This window comes from Micropterus dolomieu, linkage group LG23 (genome assembly GCF_021292245.1).
Source record: "Micropterus dolomieu isolate WLL.071019.BEF.003 ecotype Adirondacks linkage group LG23, ASM2129224v1, whole genome shotgun sequence".
Taxonomy (NCBI): Eukaryota; Metazoa; Chordata; class Actinopteri; order Centrarchiformes; family Centrarchidae; genus Micropterus; species Micropterus dolomieu.
Window position 1 is genome coordinate 30050950 of NC_060172.1, and position 19159 is coordinate 30070108.

Here is a 19159-nt window from a genome sequence, read left to right on the forward strand (position 1 = left end):
GCTGGAGAACAATCAGCCTGACAGAGTTCTGAAATATTTTTCTCATTCTGGTAAACAAGATGGCGCTGAAACTCAAACATGCTGAAAAGCAGTTCAGATCTTCTGTCTCTAGTTATGACCTGAAAAATTTGGTGTCCTGAGGTGTTTTTGATCAATTGGGGAATTAGCTGAGCTCTCTTTGCCCAAATGCCATTCATTCACTCTCTGTGTGAAACCTACTGAGGACTGAGAAGTGTTAGATGTGCGCTCCAGGAAAGTGATCCACTTATTTATAGAACTTTAATTAGACTGGCTCTCTGGAGGTTCTACCAGGCAAATGATGAAATCTCCCCCTCTTTCTGTCTTTCTCTGCCTCTCTTCTGTCAGCCTGCTGTCCCCTCCCCCGGCAACTCTGTATCAGTGCTCAACCCTCACTGGCCCCCTCCATCACCACACCCTGCACTCAAGTTATGATGCAGTTCATGGGTAAGCGCACATTTGCCCTACATTGCCGCTGGGGCTCCACCACAGGTTTTATTTGAGCCCAGAGTTGGTTGTGGATTAAACATCAGCTGAACGGTGAGTTTACCCCCTCTGAATAATGCATTGCTAATAAGCACTAGTCTGTTATATTACAGCCCTGATTAGGTTTTACACTTTTTGAATTATAACCCTTCTACAGTGCACTGTGGTTATCTTTGTTTGAAATGTGAAAATTGATTGCAGCTTATCAAATGTCTCATCCTGACGTGCATGTGCTCTGTGTTTAGTTCCTCATTGTCTGTCGTACAAGAGTTACTCAACAGGTCTGGGTTGTTTTGGTAGAAGCGATTGCGCAACCAAGTGCTGGAGCAGCGCTGTGCTACTGTGTTTCACACAAGTAGTAGTATTATGAAAGAGTTTACTATTGATTGTGAATAATACATCAACATTAAATCAATAGTCAAATTAACTGTGAATTTTACACTGGCAGCTAAGGTGCATATTTTTAACAATGACCTGTTTGGCACCAATTTCTATAATTAGTGTTGCTGACAGGATATCACACTGACGCACTTTGTTGAGCCCTTCTGTGGGACAAAGTATTGTTCTCTTCAGTGCAAGAAGGAAAATTATAGGATGTATTAAATCCCATTGTGCATGAAGCATTGGCACTGTGCTTCTAGTGTGAGTGTGTGTTTAAGGTTTAAGGTCTGTGATGAAAAGCTTTTGTTTGTGGTTCCCTGAGAAGGCCAAGAGTAGCTCTCCAAATACCTTGCAGTCTAATCGTCTGAGAAGATTTTTATTTTCCTGTGTGACACTTCAACTGCATGAAGCAGACTGCAAAGTACCCACAGCCTCATTTTTCAGTGCTTGTGATGTGTGTGTGTGTGTCTGTGTGTGTGTGTTTTTCCTTCAAGATAACACTCGACACCCATGCTAAACCCAACATGTGGTCTCTAACCTTTTCAGGTCCTTGGCACTTTTGAAAGTCACAATTATAGGAAACGTCACTGCCACTGCAAAAAGCTAATGGGGGAAAAACCCAGAACATATCTGTCAAACTTCAGACCATGCATCAATGAAATCCCTACAGGTTGTAAAGAGGCATCGTGGCCTGCTGTATTGTCAGTGTTGCACAGTGTCTGTAGCCTGACAGCCCAATAAGTTTGAATGCATGGAAACAGGAACCAGAAGCCCAGACCCACACGATAGACGGTTTAAGCTCTGACAGAGCGCGCGTGTGTGCGTGAGATGCTGCCCATTCCACAAGATGGTAAACTGCATACCTCCATGTCAGGGTCCCCTTCTCGCTGCTCACTGACAGATTCCTGAGAGACGTGAGGCTCTGTAGTTCAACACTGTGCACGTGTGTGGATCTCCTTTCAGTAAATGTAATAAAGAAACACAAAGCAAAACCTCGTCTATACTCTCTCACCCATCACTTATACATATCACAGTTCCTTTCACTGTGTACGCCTCTTGATCACCAGCGGGAGTTGGACTTATAATTGAGTGTACGCACAGACAAATGAACAAGACTTGCATGTGCTCCCAGTGGTTACTGGGATACCAGTAATCTGTAATTGGTTTTAGCGAGCAGTGTGCACGAGTGCGTGGCGCTGTGCTGAAGGCCAGTCTCTTCTCTCAGCAGGACTCCTTCCTAGTGAATGAGATGGCAGAGTGTGGGGCCGAAGGTGAACTACCTCAGAGGCGTCTTGGGGTCAAGGAGCAGCAAAACGGAGAGCTGACAGGTAAAAACAAGACATCTAATATTCAGCTGAGCAACAGATCAAAACTTTGCTTGAAGACACTTTTATTATCTGTGCGTCAGTACTAAAATGCCTTTGAAAAGATGTCAAAGTCTCTGTTGTAATTGCAAGATTTTAATTTAAACATATTAATTCCTCGTACTTTTGTGTGTGTGTGTGTGTGTGTGTGTGTGTGTGTGTGTGTGTGTATGTGTGTGCTTCCAATACCCACGCTCCGTGGCTAGACCCAGAGCTGTCTGTAGATGACAGAAAGCAGAGGGACCGGGAGGAGCGTGAATCTCTGGTGTTATGGAAGAAACCTCTGCTCACGCTCCACTTCTTCACTCTGGAACTGCTCATCACACTTAAAGAGTGGATATGCAGGTGAGACCAAGGGTGGGATGCAAACACCCCCCTCCCCAAAACAAAAACACTGCTCCATTCCAGCAGAATTACACTTGAGGTGTTTCCTCTATTCTCCATGCATGTTGCATGTTATGAACGCATTGGTCAATAAAAGTTCCCCCCTGAAGTTAGAGAGTCGAAACTATATTGATGTTGGTACAAAAACAATTTTTTTTGTGAGAAACCTAAAACAGTGCTAAAACACGTGGACGAGCTATTTGGAGAAATTCAATTTACATTTAATGCTCGTGTTCAAGCTGCAAAAATCTGACATAAGCCAAAGATTAAACTGAGTTCTCACGTGCTGTGTGTTTGGTCATTCTAACCAATAGACTTAAATGTGCTAACAGCAGTTAAGCCGTGTTTTTGTGATGTGAGCTTTTATTTAAAAAGGTGCTAGCGCGGCTTGTCAATCTCACGCAAAAAGAGTATATGATAGTTACACTCTCCACACACAGAAACGCAATAGCACAAACGGCACATATGGCCAGACAGGAGGTGACCTTGACTGTCTCAGAGCTATCAACCCAGAAGGCCTTCTCCTTCATAGTTTAGTCTTCAGTCAGAGGCCTAATCTTTCCCCTCCTCTCATTACTCCTCATCATTAGCCTACTGCTGATAGAGCTGACAAGGTCTTTTCACCCCACTTACGGATGTTACGCAACCAAGCAAAAGCATCAGACTTTACTACGTCAGCTCTCGCTTAGACAACAAATTCCCCGCGCTACACAACATGTCTTTCACACACTTAATAATCTTTGTTGACACCGGGGGCCCAGAAGAAGGTCAGAGTGTACGCTCAGGGAGGCCTTTGTGGTTAAGCGTGTGAGGACAACGTGTTTATTTTCTAAACTACAAGAGGATGTGGTGAGCCGCAAGCACCACGGGTAGTGTTCTGTCTGAGAGAAGCTGCTGCTCATGAACACTCAAAACACATGGTGTTATAACTGCTGCAGGGGGATACACGCAAACACATTACGGCTTAGTCTACGAGCGCTTAGAGTTTATCCTGACTGTTGATAGAGGTGGTTTGTAATTTATAGCACATGCACAGGGAGTCCTCAGGGTAGCATGTTGTTCAGCGTTGTGCCTGCACACTTGTAAATGGGGACAATGGTTGTGAAACTCTGTATTGGTAAACCATATCAACAATAGACGCATGATACTGTTGGTGCTGCCCTTGATTTACAACATTTTAGAGACCACTTTAAAGACATTCCTGAGTCAATAAGCTAAGGACCATTTTTCCAGCAGGCTGATATTATACAATCAGTGGCCTATACTGTGATACTGGCCTAGTGAAGCCACACATTACATCAAAATACAGGAAGTAGAAGAAAATCTGCTTTCTTATCTCCGGCTATATTATGTTTATTATGGAGAAACATCACTGATCTGCAGCAGCACAAAGGGTAAAGTGATGTCCTCCACTGCAGGAGAAATGTCTCCTTCACTTCACTCTAACGTTACCTGGAGCTGGCTGACTGAGACGAGGGGAAAGGGGTCTCGCTATTTACTGGTTTCACTCTGTGAATTTATGGCGAGATCACTTTTGACATACGCCGTTCAGCTCAAACTCAACGGTAAGATAATTAATGACAGAGAAAAGAAATTCTGTTGGCCATTCAGCGTGACTGAAACCTGTCACTGCTGGTAGCTAACTTAGCTAACGCTTGCTTTACCTAACGGTACCCGCACCTGAGGACAGTCGTTAGTCAAAATGCACCACGGCTTAGGCTAACGTTACATAACGGCAAACATCAGTTTCACAATGCTAACGTTAGCTGGCTAACTTTAGCAACTTTAGCTATATATAGTTAGCTATTATATTAAAACAGCTACATATTTAATTCAATTTTTAATAGTGATAAATCAATGTAGTTAACGTTACATTAGTTTAGTAGCACTAGTGGTTGTTTAGTCTAAAACATATTTGTTTTACAATTTAAAATCTTCATTTGTAAAATAACTCGTAACTATAGCAGTTAAGTTAATCGAGTAAAAATTACCCCCTGACATGTAATGTAGTGGAGTAACTTATAAATTCAAAGTAGCAGAAAATAGAAACACATTTCAAAGTAGCTGTTAATTAACGTTACAGTAACGTTACTTTTAAGAAGCAAAATGCCCCCCCCCCCAGTGTTTTACTAATAAGAATGAAGTTTTATCTCTAAAATGTTGCTGCCCTGTGAGAACTACAAAGGTCAACCTTGAGCTCAGATAAACAACCCTGTGTTCAGCTTTGTCATCATTTTCCAGCTGATCCGAGGGGGAGGGGTTAAATAGTTCATTAGCTTAGGAAGTAGATTTTTCTCAACCCCTGAAGGGACACTTAATTCTATACATTCTATATCTATATTCTATTCTAAGAATCAAATTCACCAATAAATTCATGGAGATAAATGTAAATGTAAATACTCTAAATTAGACCTGCAACCATTAGTCAAATAATCAATCAGTTGTCGAGTATTAAATTAATTGCCCACCTATTTGGATAATCCATTAATAGGTTTTAGTTATTTTTTAAAGGTAAATGATTTGATTCCAACTTGTTAAATGTGAATATGTTCTGGTTTCTTTCCTCCAATATGACAGTAAACTGAATATCTTTGGAACATTTGAGGACGTCATCTTGGGCTATGGGCATTGATGGATATTTTTCACTATTTTTTTCACTATTTGACATTATATAGCTGAAACAACTAATTGGTTAATTGAGAAAATATCGACAGATTAATCAACAATGAAAATAATTGTTAGTTCAGCCCTACTCTAAATAGAGTAACTTGAATTTCTAATTGTTCCACCACTGCTGGCTACAGTACAATAATATTGAAATGAGTTATGAGTTGTTACACAACAGTTAACTGTTTCTTCATTATTAAGTTAGGTCTGGTACCTAATTAAAAAGCCCTCCAGTGTAAATTTTCAGGTGTACAAGTTTTAGGCATCCAGTTATTAATTTTTCATAAATCTGAATGACTGAATTAGCATAACCATAGTCTGCACACATGTGCGCACCCCACTCTATTAGTGATTTTTTTTGTACAAATGACCACCCTACCGTGTAAACAACTAAGCCAACATGCACCATTCTCATTACACTGTCAGGTTAGGATGTTAGGTACTGTACCAAAAGGTTACATATGCAGTGTATCCTACTGAGAACATGCCGCTCCTGTTGGTGACGACTATATTTGCAGTGGTTTGAGGAGTTTCCAGCAGATGTCTCTCTCCCCCAATATTTAAATGAAAATTACATCCTCTCGCCACCAAATAATTGCATCCTCTCCTTTCACTAATATGGCCTCACTGATTCCTCTGATGATTCTTCATGTTTTTCTTTCCTTGTATGCTGTTCACCTCTGCCCCCTCACACTTGCATCCATCATTTTCCACCTTCATTCTCTCCTTCTCCCTCACCCAGGCTCTGGCATCAAAAGCAGACTGTGCTTGGCCTTCTGATCCTGCTTATCCTCCTCTCCATTGCCTACTGTATTGAAGGAACACACCAGAAGGTGACTGAATACTAAATATTTTTCATAGTACATTATAACCATTTTTCGGGGGAGTGCTGTGGACGGTCAGCACTTGAACTCTGTTCTTTCACTTTGTTAAGCTGACATAAATCATAAAGTTTCAAGGGAGGCTAAAATTCAATACATTTTCTTTCTGTAGTTGCTTGCATTAATATTAGTGCAAGTTAAAACTATAACACTGAATGCTATACCATTATTTTGGGCAGCTGTGGCTCAGAAGGTAGAGCGGATGTGTATTCATCAAGTGGTTGGTGGTTTGATCCCTGTCCTTTAGCAAAACACTGAACCAGTGCCAGTGGTTTGTCCCACTAAAGTTGCCATTTCATACAGTCCATTTACTTTTTATTTATGTTCTGTATAGTGACATGTGTGGTTAAGCATCATTATAATGTGACTGCTCCACATAGAGATTAGGATTCGCACGTCAGGAGCACAAGAGTGCCTATAACAGGATACACGCATGAACATCATCTCCAACAAGTGTGTGCTTGTGTGAGTGCACCTACATCACATTGGTTTAATTATTAACTTCCCACAAAGCTCAGTTTTAACCGCCAATCTCTTATGTCCACAGGGCAAACTAGAAGATAGACATGACTAGTACCCTTCCCCTTTCTTTTCCCCCAACTTTTTGTGTTTTTCAAGCCATGAGCTGTAGAGTTTTGAAACCCACTGCCATGAAACTCTTTTTTCCCCCCATGTTATACACAGAGACTCAGGAGTTGTATAATCACTTCCCAGTAACTACACATAATAATCACCCATGACTCGCACTGCACTTCCCAGTATTTGTTTTGCTGGGTTTCCTGGGAAATGGAGGCTTCGGTCAGAGCCACCCCCCGCCCCCAAACCCCTCACTTCTTCCCGTAACCTTAACACTCCATGCTTCCTCCTTAAAACAACCTGCCTTGGCTCGAGGGCTGAGGTGTAAACGGAGTGATAGATGGACTGATAATGGTGGATGAACAGGAGGAAGAGGAACACGGGGGGAGATAGAGAGATCTTGGCGTGCCTTACTTTACCAGTTGTGTAAGAGCTGGCTGCCACCAAAAAGAATAATGGTGCTGTTCTTCTGTCAGTTTGCTGAACACTCCTACCCTACGGCTCTGTCCTCTAAACTCAACAACAACCTCTGTCTCTAAAGGTCTCTCTTCCTCTCCCTCTCTATCTCTACCACTCACTTGCCCTCTCCCACCCTTTAAAGTGCCCTCTGTTTTGCACACTTTCACTCTCGTACCTTCTCTCACTCTGTCTCTGTTCCTCCCCTCCTCTCTCTGCCCCCCCACCCCCGTTTCTTGTTTTCCTCACTCTCTGTGCATGTGCCTCTGCCATGTGGTTGACCGTCCCTCTCTCTGGCCTCTGCAGTATGTGCGCTACATGGAGAAGAAGACGCTGTGGTGCGCTTACTGGGTTGGCCTGGGTATTCTGTCCTCGGTGGGTCTTGGCACCGGCCTGCACACCTTCCTCCTTTACCTGGTAAGAAAGTGTTTTCACTGACTCTCCACGACAAGTTGCCCGCCACTTTTACACTGGAGTTGCTCACTTGCCTGTGCATGTTTATGACAGAGCTGAAACTCAAATCACAGTGGATGGTGGTGGTGCTGTGACGCAGGTCTCAAAAGGCTGTTGATGCTGTTGTTGGGTTGTTGCTAAGGCTTTAATAAGAGCATTATTGAAAGCTTTTGGAGGCTCCTTGTGCATTTGCACATGCCTACGTGAGTGTGTTAGTATGGGTTTGTGCGAGCGTGCGTTTCGGAGTGGGGTGGAGATGAATAGGCGCTGTGGTAGTCGCACTGTTTTGACAGGCAGTCCAGGAACAATCGCACTCACTGACCCCTCTGACTGAGTGCACATGAGGATAAAAACACTCTCCCTCCCCCTCTCTGAGTTCTTTCTCTTTTCTTTCTCCCCACTCTTCTGCTCCCCGCTGTGTCGCTCACTCTCACTTTCTCTCACACTCCCTCCCCTTACTCGCTCTCCTTTTTATGTCTCTCCTCTGCTTATTTTTACTCCTCCTCTCCTTCTCCCTTCCTCTTTCTTTCTCCCCCATTTCTCTCCGTCTCTGAGTGTTTTTGCTCAGTTTTGAGCATGGGGAGGTGTTGAGTCTCTACTGCTGATCAGATCAGGGTCCCAAAACATCTGCTTGTCTACACTGCTCTGAGTCCATCTGTCATCAGGGAGTCCACTGTTGCACTCGTGTGCCCTTGCCCAGTGGAGCCGAACTGGAAACTTTGAAGTGCGTGTCCTCCATTCTGCTGTTTTTAAAAGCCAAAGTCTGGCGCTCCCAAATGTAATTTGAGTGTTTTTTTTTAACTCTCCCTTAGTGGACCAGCTCACTTTTTCAGAAGGTTTTAAAGTAGGATGTCACCATCTAGTGAGTGTGGCTGTTACTGCAGGTTGGTGTCATTGGGTTCATGACAGAACTTGGTGCTCCTTGCTGGAGCTGCTGTCGTGCATTTTTTATAGAGTTTGACTGATATGAAGGCCGATACTAGTGCTGATTTTTTTAGATTTAATCCACTGATGCATGATGTTTTTGTGTGGATATTGAAAAAAAATGTTTTTAAAAATTTACCTTGTATGCCTCTAAATAAAAATCACACTTACAAGCATTCTGTGTTTCCCACTGAATGGACTCCTTGTAGGGTGGGAATGCCTCTGAATCTGCATTTAGACCAGTGCTAAAAGCACTGAAACATTGCAGGTTTGTACAGACTGACAGACATGAACCTGTTGATGGTAATCCAACTTGTCCACACTGGAATGAACTCTCTGGTCTGACATTCTCTGGTCAGTCAGGGTCATTTAATACTTTGAAGGTGAATGTTTTTTAATTGGCTGATGATGAAATTTTAATAAACGTCTAGCCTGATGTTGGCATGAGTTATTAGTCAAATAATATTTGTTTGTGTAAGTCTGATCTAGTATCTGCTTCCTCTGTTCAACTGTGAGCCTAAACCACAAGTAAGAAGCACAAAACCAACTCAGAGAATTATAATTATAGACGGTCTTTTCTGTAGAAGGGCTGTTTAAAGGAGCCATAGAGATTCATAAGTGATTTTGTAGATTTCTGGGTACTGACAGATATTTCTGATTTCTGAAGTTTTTCCGTGGTTAGTGAACAGTGGGGAGCGCCAGCAGACATGTTGTCCTGTTTTGAGGAACTAGGACTGGGTCAGTGATTGTAACTGGGTCAAACAATCTCCGAACGCTTGTTAAGATGTCAGCACAAACTTTCAAGTGTAACACTTGCAGCTTGACCCTTCTGGCACTGTTTTCCTTCTTGGCCATAAGACTTAATAATATGCTAGAAATGAGAACTGAAGTGGGCCCGGGTGTTTACCCGCTCCTGACTTTGATATACACCAATGTCAACATTTGAAAGAACACCACCACAGTTACTCTGTAAGTGATACTAAAGTGCACCACTAGAGATATACAGTTCAGGGGAGAAGTGCTGCAATTAACTACAGTTTCTCATCCAGTCTACAACTTGGTGAAACACTTGAATGCATTTTCACTTCAGCAAACTGCCTGATTGAGAGGAGCTGAGTCAACCAGAGGGCAGGGCTCAAACAATCAGTTGATTGAAAATCAATTACTTGACAGGCAGAAAATTAGTGGCAACAGTTTTGACTATTGGTCGATCGTTTAAGTCATGGCGAAACTTCCTGCCTTTGAAATCGGAAAATTGTGGTGGATATTTTTGAACTTCTGACATTTTATAGACCAAACAACTAATCTAGTAAATAATTAGTAGATGGCTAGATGATGAAACTCATTGTTGGTTGCAGCCCCACCTGATTATTTTGATAACAAAAATAATTTATTACATTCCACTAAATAGTATTGTATATATAAAACATGGTGTATGCAAATTAATAGATTGTTTAATTAATTCATAAAAATGGCTTAAAGCCATTGTCCATCCATCCATCCATCCATCGTCAACCGCTTATCCTGCGTCCAGGGTCGCGGGGGGGTTGGAGCCAATCCCAGCTGACATCGGACGAAAGGCGGGGTACACCCTGGACAGGTCGCCAATCCATCGCAGGGCTAAAGCCATTGTATTTGTACATAGTAACTGATTCATAAATTGTCAGTAGGACGTTTGTAACTGGCCCAGGCCATTACTATTGACAGTCAGTAGAGGGTGCAAGTGGTCTTAAGATGTCAAGAAACCAGAAAAATCAGTGCAGACTCCTATTGTAATACTTTACAGTGCTTCATTATATTATGTGTCAGTGTTTTTATTCACATAGGATACAGCTGAAGATTCATATATTGTCTCCCTGGCGAATAAAGATTTGGAAAACAGAAGTGAGTTTGAAAGCTTTGGACTTGTTGTTAAATTATCAAAAAAAGACAAGACAGAAAACTTAAACAACTCCACAATATATAATATTATTAAAGAGCATAGTGAACAATAAAACTACTAATATATTTCATTGTACCATTGTAAGATGTACTAGCAGGTCTAATAACCATGGTCCAGGTCCTCTGTAGTGCTATTTCCACATGACATAACATGTGACTCTGTCATATGACTTCCGCAACCTTCCTAGCTGTCACTATGTGTCTGTCCCTTTTCTGACTTCTTTAAAGGACTACACTCCATGATTGAAGCTAATTCTTTAATTTCATCCAGTTACAGTAAATGTGTGGCCACATTTTTCTCTGCCGACACAGTGTTGACTTCATTGAACTAGGTGCAAGCTTTCCGTTTAACCTCGGTGAAATTGATAATGACAAATCTTTTAACTGCTAATAGGGGTTTTGTTAGAAATAAATGACCACACATCACTTATTAACAGCACACATCCTGAGTGGATGGCGGGAAGCAGCAACACGTGAGTACTGCTGAGCCACCAGCAGAGGAGGATAGAGAGTCAGTGATATGCAAACCATTCCAGTCAATGAAACCAGAGCAAAAGTGGCAGCTCTCCTGTTCCCTGACATGGGCAATTGCTGCCCTGTGTCTCCTCTCTGTGTTTGCATCCTGCTGAGACTGCGGGAGATCATTGTACATGGACAGGACTGGTTATTGGAGAAAGATAAAACTCTGCAACTCATGCATGGAGGGGGGGCACGTCTTGGCACAAAATCAAGTGTATTTTATCCAGCTGCTCTGAGGGAGGAGGTAGTGGGTGGGTGCATATAATACAGACCATGGAAACAATAAAATCATGCAGGAACACTAGATAGATCTCATTTCAGCAGGAGCTGCGGAGGCGAGGATCAGTACACACACACGCACGCGTACGCACACAGAGAGAGCTGCACCTGCGCATGTATCCGCCATAATGATTGTGAAGATCACAATTATGAGTGAGACCAGTTTTCATCTCCACTTAGGTTTTTAAGTATTTGTATTCTAGTGACAACTAGTGTCCCTGCCCTTCATAAATCCTCTTTTAACTGAGAAGGGGTTAGCGATGAGTGTGACTCTTGTAAGCCTGGGAATGCTGTAAATATTTTAGAAGAGAGCTCATCTGAGTCATCCACCATTAAATTACTTTCAGTAATGGCTGTTGCCATTAAGTCATTATGGGCAGCATGAAAATTGTTGTGCTCAACATTAAATCAACAGCAACAAAGAATTAAGTTCGTTATAATTGAAGCTGCGCACGTTGCTGTTTACATAATAGCAACTCGGGTAGTCATTTTTTTCTCCCTCTTGGCTTTGAGCTGTTTTATGAGTGAGAGGTGTACATAAATGTCAGCAGCCAGTAAGGGAAAAACAACACCAATCCAATGGGATAACACAAAATTGAACCATGTTTGGAGCGTGTTTATGACTCACGATTTACAGTCCCTTGTCTTTCAAAAAATAAACCAGTGGCTCATCTAAATAAAGAAACATTCTGCAGTTTTCTATATTCAGTTTCTTTTAGGATTGCTAAATTACAGGTTGCAGAGGAGGTTTGTGTAGAATATACAGATTTTCCCCAGCAAACCCCCTAAAATTAAGTTTTGGCTGTTGGCAATTACCAGGAGCACAGCTTTAATTAGTGCCAACTATCGCTGTGAGTGCTGAGCAGGTCTGAGAGTGTGGCTTCCACACACTGTCCCTGCATTGTTGTTACTATCACACTCATACACACACACTGCTGATCACGTCCTGAAAGTTCTCCTGGTCATATGCCGTTATACAGTTAGGTGCAGTTCGCCCACGCTTTCACAGTCTGACAAGAACATGTGGGTGAAGGAAACTCGATCACAGCATGGCAGAGTATTGGACAAAAGACGTGTGTGTGTGTGTGTGTGTGTGTGTGTGATTGGGTGGCACACTCACCTGACCATTGTCTGGCTTTACAGTGACGAACCTTGCTCCAATCCCAGGCAAACAATCGGGCACCTTCATGTTCACATAGAAAGAAACCCGGTTGCTTTGTTTGAGTTGTGACTCACAAACACTCCTGCTGGTCTGTATGACCTGGACTACATTTGCCACTACTCATGAGTGTTTCTTTTGTTTGTTTTTATTTTTTGATCATTTGACAAGTGTGATCAGAGAGTTGTTTCTTAACTCAGAGCTGATAAGGCTCCGTGCTGGCTCTTTAGAGGGTGTTGACTTTACTCTTAGTGGTGTGGACTGTGTATATAAACATTGCCAAGATATCAAATCAGAATTTTCTTGACTTTGTTGCATATGCTTTCTACGTCAAACACAACTCCACATAGCATAATCGCCCCTCTGTTCACCAAAGTGAGAATTGATACCCTGCATGCATGTTACATGAGTGACACATCAGGATCAAGTTCAGTAGTTCTTTGAAAAGCTACTCTTGACTCACCACTGGCCGGCAGTAACGGATCTCTCACTTTAACTTCAGCACATCTTAAATTCAATTTGAAGCGATTAATTTTTAACTACATCTAGATAGTGTGTCAGAACTTTATCGCATGAATTTGATCCTCCCACTACTGAACAGGCAGTTTTACTTACATACCATAAAGATCCGTTGGTTGGGGATTTTTCACTGGTAAGTTTTGGATCTGCAGCTGCTTTTGTGGAGAATTGTCTAACTTTGGGTTTAAATATGAAATACCACAAAAGGGCCTTTACTTCCTTTGCCAAAAAAAGAAGAGGGAAAAAACAAACAAACAGCACAATTGCTTTTATCCATGATTTTAAGTAATTAATTTTCTCCCTCATAAGGTTGGAGACATGGATCTACCCGAACATCTTGTGACTTGTGACAGTAGACCTCTTTAAAGATGAATACCAGAGAGATGTGTACATGGGAGTGTGTGTGTGTGGTGGTTCTAATGATGCTTCTCCATCTTAACTGTCACACTTTAGCAATCCAAGGCATGCGTCTGTCTGTCTGTGTCTTGGAGGCCCCAGGAGTCCTCTTAATACCAAGTACAATAACCATTCGTTTTGAAAGACACACACACACACACACACGCGCACACACACACACACACACAAGAAGCAAATCCTGGGCAAAAGTGGGCTTAGTGTGTAGTCAGTCTGGAATGGCACCAACAACCCTGCCAGAACAAGCCAAACCTGACCAGACCAAACCAGAGCGTTGCTGGCAGACTGCTGGTGTTTAGGTTGTTTGAAGCATAGTTTTGTTATGAAATTCTACCATCAAGGTCACTCAGTGCTTTTCAGCTACCCAAAATATGGCCATTAGAAAGCCCACTTTACTTTGGCAGCAAGTAACAGTCTCAAAACCCAAGATATTCACTTTAGCAGCAAATCATCCAAATTGAGAAGCTGGAACCAGGGAACATTGGCACATTTTTACTAGAAAAACACTAAACCATTAATTGATTATCAAAATAATTTATAACTAATTAATTGAATTGATGGAATTGTTACAGAGCTGGTTGTGATGATACACAACAAAATTAAAAATAAATGAAGGTAAATAAAATTGCCATTATAATATGTTAAAAGGGAATTATTTTTAATGTGTATAATTATGCTAAATGCAATTTTTATACATATTATTTGATTTATATATTTCATCTACATTTTACATTATTATGTAACTATAGATTAAGCGCAGAGCAGAGTTTATTGCACTGCATGAATTGACTGTGTACTTACTTAACTGGCTGGGATAACTGATGATTTGAGAAAGACTTTAATGGTAACCCCTGCTTAGTAAAGTTATTGCAAATGAACACAACTTATTTACATTGAATTTCCCTTTTACAATGTGTAAGGTATTTCAATTTGCTTTTGTAATTCCTGAATTTGTACATTAACTGTAAAATCAGTTTCAAATTATTTAAATCGAAATGAAGGTGTTATCTTTTGAGTGTGTAATCCATGGCTCAGTGGGGGGTCAGAGTGAGTGTGTCTGTCTTCCAGTCTGGGAGAGGTTTCTGAACATGAAGTCATATGGTGAAACCACATGGATAAATCAGTGGGACCAGCCCCTCAAACCTCCAGCATCTCACATTTAGTGTGTGTGTGTGTGTGTGTGTGTGTGTGTGTGTGTGTGTGTGTGTGTGCGCGCGCTTACCACCCACTTCAAAAACACCCCCGCCCTTCCTCTCTGTCTCTGCTTCATCATTGGCCTCGGTCCAGCGTTCTCTTACCTCCCTCAGAGATCCTGACCAGGGCTTCTTCATAACGAACTAACCTCTAATGTTTGTCCTGCTTTGCCTCCAGCAGTCTCCCACTAGAAGAAGCGGTTAACAGGTTATGCTAGCCTGACCGTGTCTAATGTGCTTAAATGGCCCTTGACAACCACAGCGACCTGTTAATGACTGGACCGTCCTGTGGCCGTGGTCACTGAGAACTGGTCAGTTTATGGTCACCCATTAATGTCTGGTCTGGGGCTTAGGAAGCAGCTACATTTGCTACCATAGACTCACAAGAGGAGGCCACGCCATGACTGGTGACTGTGACGATTATGGGCTGCATCTGCTAGGGTCTTATGATTAAAAACAATAATTTAGGGATCCTGTAATTTCCCTGTACAATTTGTGTTGCTTTGATCTTTTGCAAATTTAAAGTGTAGCATAGTACAGAACATATACATAGAAAAGGTATGCAGGGACAAATATTTTGTAAAAAATTTATTTATAACCCAGACAGTTGACGCTACTGCTTTCTAATGGGAATGTACAGGTTTTTGAAATTTGATGTGATACGTGATGAAATGTCATCATGAGTGCATTCACTCATCTGCATCTGTTTCCGCATACAGAATGAACCGGTAGTTATAAGTTAAAATGTAAAAAGCCCCCTCCTTGTACACAGTGCTTTGCGATTCAAGTCATCAGACCTACAATGCTATGATATAATATGAGTGTGTGTGTCTGCTGAAGTTAATAATACTGTCTCTGTGACACACACAAGGTCACACAAAAGAAAGTATAGCTTTATATATCAAGTGTTTGACAATGTAAGACTTTTAAGAAGTGAAGTGCTGGATACTGTGGGCCAGAGAAGGTGATCGACGGTCCACGTCAAAAGCTCATCTCAGCAGCAGCTATTGGCCAACCAGCTTTCACATCCTCCTTCAGTGGGCACATTGACGCACATTTTGTTCTGGCTGTGGCACTGAGAGGAAGCTCCTTTCCGTTCATGTGCTTTAGCAACTGCCATGCTCATGGCCAATCCCTGTCACAGAATAGAGGTTAAGGAGCAATTTACCACACATCAAAAGTAATTTATTATCATTTCAACATCATCATCACGGCCGCCGAGATCACTACGAATAAGAAAACGTATCCCCACTCTTGTCTTTGTGGACTTTTTTTATTCTTTCCTAAGGAGCTAAAATACATAGCGCTTACAGCTTTGATATTTTTTAACAATAAGAGCTCCTATTAGCTTCATTACCCTTTAGATTTCTTTAAATTATAAAAGTTATGTAGTTATTCAGTGTTACTCACCTCAGAGGTTTAACAAATGTTCCTTCCACCATAAAACATTTGCAAATCCAATCCTGCATTATTTCCATCCATGTTTGCTAGCTTGCAGCCTTCTTCTTCACGGCTTTGTCGGGACTTGCTACATTTGTTGGCACATCGCCTTACCAACTGAAAAACGGCAGAGCAGTATGAAACTGGCAGCAGGAATGCGTATTGCGTCTCCCGTGTGCTACTGTGTGTGCTTGTGTGACCTCATACTAACAAAATATGTACCCTCTCATAGTGCTAATACTCCACAGGTTACCTTTAATGTAAGCCCCATTCAGATGGGCATTACAGAGGGAAGTGGGGAATAAAAAATTCTCTGCACTCCTCTGTAATTTTACTTAACAGTACCTCCCTGTAGCTGACATTACAACTGCCCATTTGGTGAGCTATTGCTCTCCTGTTAGCTTTCATTTTTCTTTTTTCCCAAATGTGTTAGTATGAACATGTTTCTGTTGGATTAGCAAAAATATTTTAGATTTTCTTTAATTTCACACAAAAGTCAAATTTCACATATTAAAAAACACACAATAGAAGGACAAGCTGTTATTCGCATAGGAATGTGCACTTTAAAATACAAGTATGTCGCTCCGGACGAGATTTAAATTACAGGAGGACCAGCAAGTTTTTCGAATAATAGTAGGTAATTGCGGCTCTAATTATTGCTTTGGTGGGGTGAAAAATGACCCACATATAAGCTCCAGATGGGATTAAAAATCACTGACTAGCGCAGGTATTGTTAAAATCTCCCCAGCTCCCCAGAGTAATAAATCCACTTCGAATGAGGCTTTAGATGACAATTGGACTTACTTTTAGGGAGTATTCCTTTACATCGCAGAGTCTGTGTGGATGTACTCATACCCAGAAGTGGGGATCCCACTTGCTTTGGAGGCCAGGCATTGGTTTCTGCAGGTCGCCACAGGAATGCCAGCAATGTTGCCTTCATTGTGCATCCCACTGGGTCAGAGAGAGAGGAACTTTGTGCCTCTGTCAGTACTAATGTGTATTTTAGTGGCAGCAAACATCGTCAACATTAGGCAAATCTCAAAGGAGACACAGTTGGAGGTGGAATAGTTATTTCAGCATTCACCACTACTTTGTTTATAGTGAACAGTGTATAATGTGGAACAGTGGTTTCTCTACAACTACTTCCCCCACTTTCTATTTTTCTCCTGATATTAACCATCTACTGTGCCTTTAAATGTGGCATTGAAATGTGTGTTTGTGTGACACCAAGTCAGAAACAAAATGAGACAGAGGGCAGCCAGCTACCTGGATTTTTTTGTGGGCTGGGCCTCAGATTAATAGTGAGTCACCAGGACAACATGAGATGACTAGGCTTTTGTGTAAGGTGAGAAGCAGTGACACAGCATTAAAACAGAGAGAGGGCAAGAGAGGGCTGGTACTCCCGAGTCACGCAACACACTCTGTTGGCAGGCTGTTTGTGTGTGTTTGGTAAACACACATTACCTGAGATAGGGTTGGAAGGTGTAAGGAAGAGGAATATAGTCTTTCTTTGCCACACAAACATTCTGCTCAAGGAGTCTGTCATTGTGTGTGTGTGTGTGTGTGTGTGTGTGTGTGTGTGTGTGTGTGTGTGTGTGTGTGTGTGTGTGGATGTCAGGGCAGTGTGATCCACTGGAGGATATGAGGCTGGGGAGTATCCTTTCTGACTGGGTTAGTGTTGGGAGTTTGTTGACTTCCCAAGAGACTGTCCCATTTGTCTTTTGCTTTTGTAAGAAAACAAGTGTGTGAGCATCAGACGTTTACTCTTTTTTTTTCTTAGATATTTAATGTTAATGTGCCTGCTTACTAGTAATGTCTGTATAGAAACAAATCTGTGTCATCTAAAGGGAGTGCACTGTTTCTAGAGGAGATATTGCCGTTTCCTGTTGCCTCACACGCCTCTGCCCTGCCCTCTCACGTCTCGTCCTGTCCTGCCTCATCCCATGCAGCTCCGGAAGTTCCAGCCCCACCCCAGGTTTGCCAAATTGTTTTGTCGCTACATTGCGTAATGCCAAACTGCCCCCGTGCGTCACTGGGAGCACCCTTTCTTCACACACAGACACATGAGTGTAAACACATGGAATAGACAGAGTACACTGAGCTTTTATAGGCCCACACAGTGGACTTGCCTTTATTTGCAGGGATCACACTAGTGTTACTGACGTGGTTGATAATCCCTGTCAATTTAGATCTATCTAGGTCATTGTTCGGTGTGTGGCATGCGTTCCTACAGAGGAGATGCAAAGTTACATGGCCCCTTCTTTGAGACTTGATCCTGTTCACTATAAAACTTAATCAAACATTGCCTTTTTGTCATAACGAGTCACCGTAGAATGACCAATGGCCATTTGTACAAATAGTTTCCTTGTTCCTTTGAACTTTGATAACTGAGTTTATGCTGCAGGAATAGCATAAGTTTCACAGGAACTGTACTTTTCGGGCCATGTTCTGTTTAGCAAGCCAGTTCTCACATTTTGACCGTTACTGTACTTTGACCTAAACAGGAAATTAAATTACTCTTGAAAACAGGTGTGATACATGAAGTTACCCTGAAAGCAGGTGTGTTGAATGAAATTAATGAATTAATGAATATTAAGTTATTTAATTTCTTTCGTGAGGAAGAAATGAAATATCTCATATATCCCATTCAATATTTACTCCTTTGCACTATTTGTATTTGTTTACAATTTACAGATACACTTGACTTGCTTGTACGTTGTTGGTCATTGTTGCATTTAACATTTACACCTATTTATTTCACCTACTTGTCATCCACAATAGTTCTGTTTATTTTTAAAACTAAAACTGGATTCAAATGCCTTGTATGTGTACACACACTTGGTCAACATAGGTGATTCTAATTCTTCTGAATTTTATAGTGATTATTTTTATGCTGCTACTTCAAAATACCATAAGTGTGTGTTGAAATTGAGATATCCCCTCTTAATTCATTTGGTATTTCTGTTCTTTTTGAGTTTTATTGTGAATGTCTCTCTTCTCAGAGCCGTTGTAGATATTGGGATGACTTGTTTTGGGGTTTGCAGAGTCAAGAACACAAAGCTGGCAGCTCAGTAAACTTTCAACACGCACCAGTAATCTAACCTG

At 41.6% G+C, this 19159-nt stretch overlaps 1 protein-coding gene across 7 annotated transcripts in view; it reads left to right on the forward strand.

Moving 5' to 3' along the window:
- Positions 1–535: 535 nt before the first annotated feature.
- The window catches only part of LOC123963117 (vacuole membrane protein 1-like), a 57326-nt gene continuing 38702 nt past the window's right edge, over positions 536–19159 (forward strand). The window contains exons 1-5 of one of the 7 annotated variants that reach the window (XM_046039674.1): positions 536–558; positions 2114–2213; positions 2456–2594; positions 6043–6133; positions 7520–7630. In XM_046039674.1, the coding sequence (XP_045895630.1) occupies positions 2135–2213; positions 2456–2594; positions 6043–6133; positions 7520–7630 (420 nt within the window). In that variant the 5' untranslated portion in view covers positions 536–558; positions 2114–2134. Of the gene's footprint in view, positions 559–2113; positions 2214–2455; positions 2595–3881; positions 4199–6042; positions 6134–7519; positions 7631–18003; positions 18030–19159 lie in introns of those variants that run through there. The other 6 variants (XM_046039675.1, XM_046039677.1, XM_046039676.1 and 3 more) reach the window with 6 other exon arrangements.